Here is a 4168-nt window from a genome sequence, read left to right on the forward strand (position 1 = left end):
TGTACGTTGTAATTGAAAAACAAAAGGCATTCCGTGTAAATATGTTGGGCCAAATTGCGCATCTTGGCACAACTGGGGTTCCGGCTACAACTCAAATGCACATAGAAAGGATTATCTTTAACTTCTTTTTATTATTTATTTATTTATTTTCATTTATTTTTTTACATTTTTTTTATTTTTGAGAGACGGAGAGAGACAGAGTGTGAGCAGGGGAGGGGCAGAGAGAGAGGGAGACACAGAATCGGAAGCAGGCTCCAGGCTCTGAGCTGTCAGCACAGAGCCCGACGCGGGGCTCGAACCCACGAACTGTGAGATCATGACCTGAGCCGAAGTCAGACGGTTAACCAGCTGAGCCACCCAGGCACCCCTCTTTAACTTCTTTTTAAAGGAAGCATAAATGGCAGATTCCTACATGGAGGGTAGGACATATGGATCCTTTGGGGGTAATGTAAGTAGGCCGCAGTCCACCCTCATGGTTGAAGTCTGTGACAGATTCTGTTGTTTTCCTGTTTCCTGACCTGGACAGAAATGGAAATTGAACTGCTTGTGCCTCAACTGCTTCATTCTGGCTGGGCACAATTGATCAGGAAACACAGTGTCTTGTTGTATTCATTTATGCGGTGAATGAGTAAATAGAGAATGAGCATATTTTTTTTTTTTGTATTTAAAAAAATTTTTTTTAATGTTTATTTTTTGAGAGAGAGAGAGAGAGAGAGAGTCAGTGGGGGAGGGGCAGAGAGAGAGGGAGACACAGAATCCGAAGCAGGCTCCAGGCTCTGAGCTGTCCACACAGAGCCCGACGCGGGGCTCGAACCCACAAACCGTGAGATCATGACCTGAGCCGAAGTCGAACGCTTAACCGACTGAGCCACCCAGGCGCCCCAAGAATGAGCGTATTTTCACTATTAAAGCTTTCCCTTTTTCTGAGAGGAAAAGCCATTTGGAGAAGAAAGTTTCTGTACCTACACCGAACTTGTTTCCACCTTCTTTTCTTTTCCGCCCCTCCCCCCCCCCTGGTGTAAGAGAATCTCAATCACAGCTTTAAGAAATACCCGCCCTGTCGTGCTGGTCCATGAGTTCTTGTGATGCCAAGTGGATTCTGCCTTCCCAGTGTAATATATTACTACCAAAATGATAATACCATACAAAAGAGATATTGAGACTCTAAGGACAGTTTTAATCACTGACAATTACTGTGCCCTCCCTGTGTGCCAAACACCCCTTTAAGTGAACCGCAATCATTTTCCCATTTGCCCCTCATAAAAACCCTTTGCATCCCCATGTCCTCGCTGAAAAGACAGAAGCATGAGTGATTTGCCCACATTCACACAAGTAGTCAGTGGCTGTGCCAGGGTTCAAATACAGGTCTGTCTCAGAGTCAGTGGTCATCACCCCTTCAGGTACCACCTCACCTCCAGTGAATTGAAAGTCAAGCTGAGAAAACTCTTCCTGGCAAAGAGGTGGGGGAAAGTTGGGTTCTTTCCAGCTCCGGAACATTCTGACTTGTTGGCGTTTCCTGGGTGGCAAACCCTGGACCTTTGATCTCCGTTGTGTATCCTGGAGAGTCGGCTCACTTCAGGGGGGCAGAGGCTGCGTTTCCAGGGTCAGGCCTAGCCTAGTGAGAACTCTCCACGTGTGGCCCATTCTGGGGGTTCCTGGGAGGCATAGAGGAGTGACCCAGGCCCGAGGCTGACTCAGTTCGGCATTCCTCGTCTCTTACAGGGGAGACTGGGGATAAGGTCCCAAGTGCACAGGCTTCCATCGTTTCAAACAGGCCCTCCACGATCACACCTACAGACCATAATAGAACCCGTGACCTTCAGTAAAGTTTTGGCGAAGGCCAGTGGGCCCCTTGAACCCATCACGACTGACACAGTGTTGTCATTTTCCTCTTGCAGGACGCGGAAACCTGTGTGACCATTCTCTAAAATCTTTAAGCTCCAGAATCACGGTGCGGAAGCTGCAAGGCGCGTGGCTGCCTGCGGGCCGCGGGAACCTGGAGAAACCACTCCTGGGGCCGCGGGGCTCCGTCGCGCCCGTGCTCGGCCCACAGAATGGCCTCCACCCCGTCCACGCCGAGAGCAGCCCGCTGAAGCCCAGGGTGGTGACCGTGGTGAAGCTGGGTGGGCACCCGCTCCGGAAGGTCACCCTGCTCCTCAACAGACGGTCGGTGCAGAGCTTTGAGCAGCTCTTGGCAGACATCTCCGAGGCCTTGGGCTTTCCCAGATGGAAGAACGATCGCGTGAGGAAGCTCTTTAACCTCAAGGGCAAGGAGATCAGGAGCGTCTCCGATTTCTTCAGGGAAGGGGATGCTTTCATAGCCATGGGCAAAGAACCGTTAACCCTGAAGAACATTCAGGTAGCCGTAGAAGAACTCTACCCCAGCAAAGCCCGGGCCCTGACCCTGACCCAGCACAGCCGGGCCCCTTCTCCGAGGCTGCGAAGCAGGCTCTATAGCAGGGCTCTGAGAGGGGGTCACCACTGTGGGGAGAGCGACGCGGCCAAGGGCCGCGGGGAGGCTGGTGCGTCCAAGGCGGCCCCCGGACATCGGGGCCAGGCCCCCGTGGAGCCAGCGCCGGAGGACAGGGCGAGGCCCCAGAAGAAGTGGGTCGGGGGCAAGCGGGAGCCCGAGCCTGCCAGCAGGCCACCCAGGGAGGCCGCTCTGGACAGACCTGTGAGCGGCGAGAAGCACCTGGGCGTGGAGATCGAAAGGACCTCGGGTGAGATCATCCGGTGTGAGAAGTGCAGGCGAGAGAGGGAGCTCCAGCAGGGCCTGCAGAGGGAGAGGCTGTCCCTGGGGACCAGCGAGCTGGACTTGGGGAAGAGCCACAGGTACGAGGCGGCGGCCGAGAAGCTGGTGAGGACCAGGAGCTGCCGGCGGTCGCCCGAGGCCCACCCTGCAGCCGGGGAGGAAGGGGGCAGGGCCGAGAGCCACAGGAGCAGCCCCAGGAACCCCACCCAGGAGCCCAGGAAGCCCGGCAGACACCCAGACAAGAAGGAGGACAGAGACCCCGAAGGTCAGGAGGGGCACGCTCAGGCCGCGGCCAAGGCCAGGAGGGAGCCGGGGGACGCGCCGCCGGTCAGAGAGGAGGGGCTGCGGGACGCGAGGAGGGAGGCCAGGAGCGCCTGCGGGAGCAGGCAGGGCGGCTGGCCGCGGAGGGAGCAGCCGGTGGCCCCGGAGGCGCCGCCCGGGCCCCGCGGGGGCGAGCCGGACGCGCACCGGGAGCAGCAGACCTGTGCGGCCGCGTCAGCGCCCAGGAAGCCGGCCGCCCGCGGGGACCGGGAGCCCAGGGGCGGCCGGAAGCGGCGGCCCGCGGGCCTCCTGGCGGCCGACGTGCACAAGTTCTACGAGGCGGGCCGCGTGCTCGGGGACGGCAACTTCGCCGTGGTCAAGGAGTGCCGGCACCGCGAGACGCGGCAGGCCTACGCCATGAAGATCATCGACAAGTCCAAGCTCAAGGGCAAGGAGGACATGGTGGACAGCGAGATCCTGATCATCCAGAGCCTCTCCCACCCCAACATCGTGAAGCTGCACGAGGTGTACGAGACCGACGCGGAGATCTACCTGATCATGGAGTACGTGCAGGGCGGGGACCTCTTCGACGCCATCATCGAGAGCGTGAAGTTCGCGGAGCGCGACGCCGCGCTCATGCTCATGGACTTGTGCAGGGCGCTTGTGCACCTGCACGACAAGAGCATCGTCCACCGGGACCTCAAGCCCGAAAACCTGCTGGTAAGCCCTGACTGCCTGGCGGTCGGCAAGTACGCCTCCTAGCGGTTCTCCCCCGCATCCTGGGACGTGGCCCTCGTGCTGCCTTAGCATTCTCGTTCCAGTATTTAAAAGCCCGGTCGTTGGTCACAGGCTGCTGAGATGCGTTGGGGTTGATGATTATTGAAAAAGAAACCTTCCAGTTTAGATAAAATGGGACATGCTTTCTCATTCCTGGGAGAAAAATGCTTTCACCTTGACAGTGACCAGGCAGACTTAATTTCTCGGGCATTTGCGCATCGCCTGGTCTGGGGGGGGGGGGGGGGTATCTACCGGGCGGCAGCTTCCCCCGAGGGCTTTGCATCGCCCTCCCACCGGAATGCCCCCTGGCCCTTTGGAAGGTAACAGCTTGTCAAGGGTATTCAAAAGGCTCAGCGCTGCGGGGGGGGGGGGGGGGGG

At 57.7% G+C, this 4168-nt stretch overlaps 1 protein-coding gene across 1 annotated transcript in view; it reads left to right on the top strand.

The window, feature by feature from the left end:
• The first annotated feature begins 1900 nt into the window (after window positions 1-1900).
• The window catches only part of DCLK3 (doublecortin like kinase 3), a 28545-nt gene continuing 26277 nt past the window's right edge, over window positions 1901-4168 (top strand). The window contains exon 1 of the mRNA XM_049629049.1: window positions 1901-3733. Within this exon, the coding sequence (XP_049485006.1) occupies window positions 2324-3733 (1410 nt within the window). The 5' untranslated portion in view covers window positions 1901-2323. The remainder of the gene's footprint in view (window positions 3734-4168) is intronic.

Source organism: Panthera uncia, chromosome C2 (assembly GCF_023721935.1).
Source record: "Panthera uncia isolate 11264 chromosome C2, Puncia_PCG_1.0, whole genome shotgun sequence".
Taxonomy (NCBI): domain Eukaryota; kingdom Metazoa; phylum Chordata; class Mammalia; order Carnivora; family Felidae; genus Panthera; species Panthera uncia.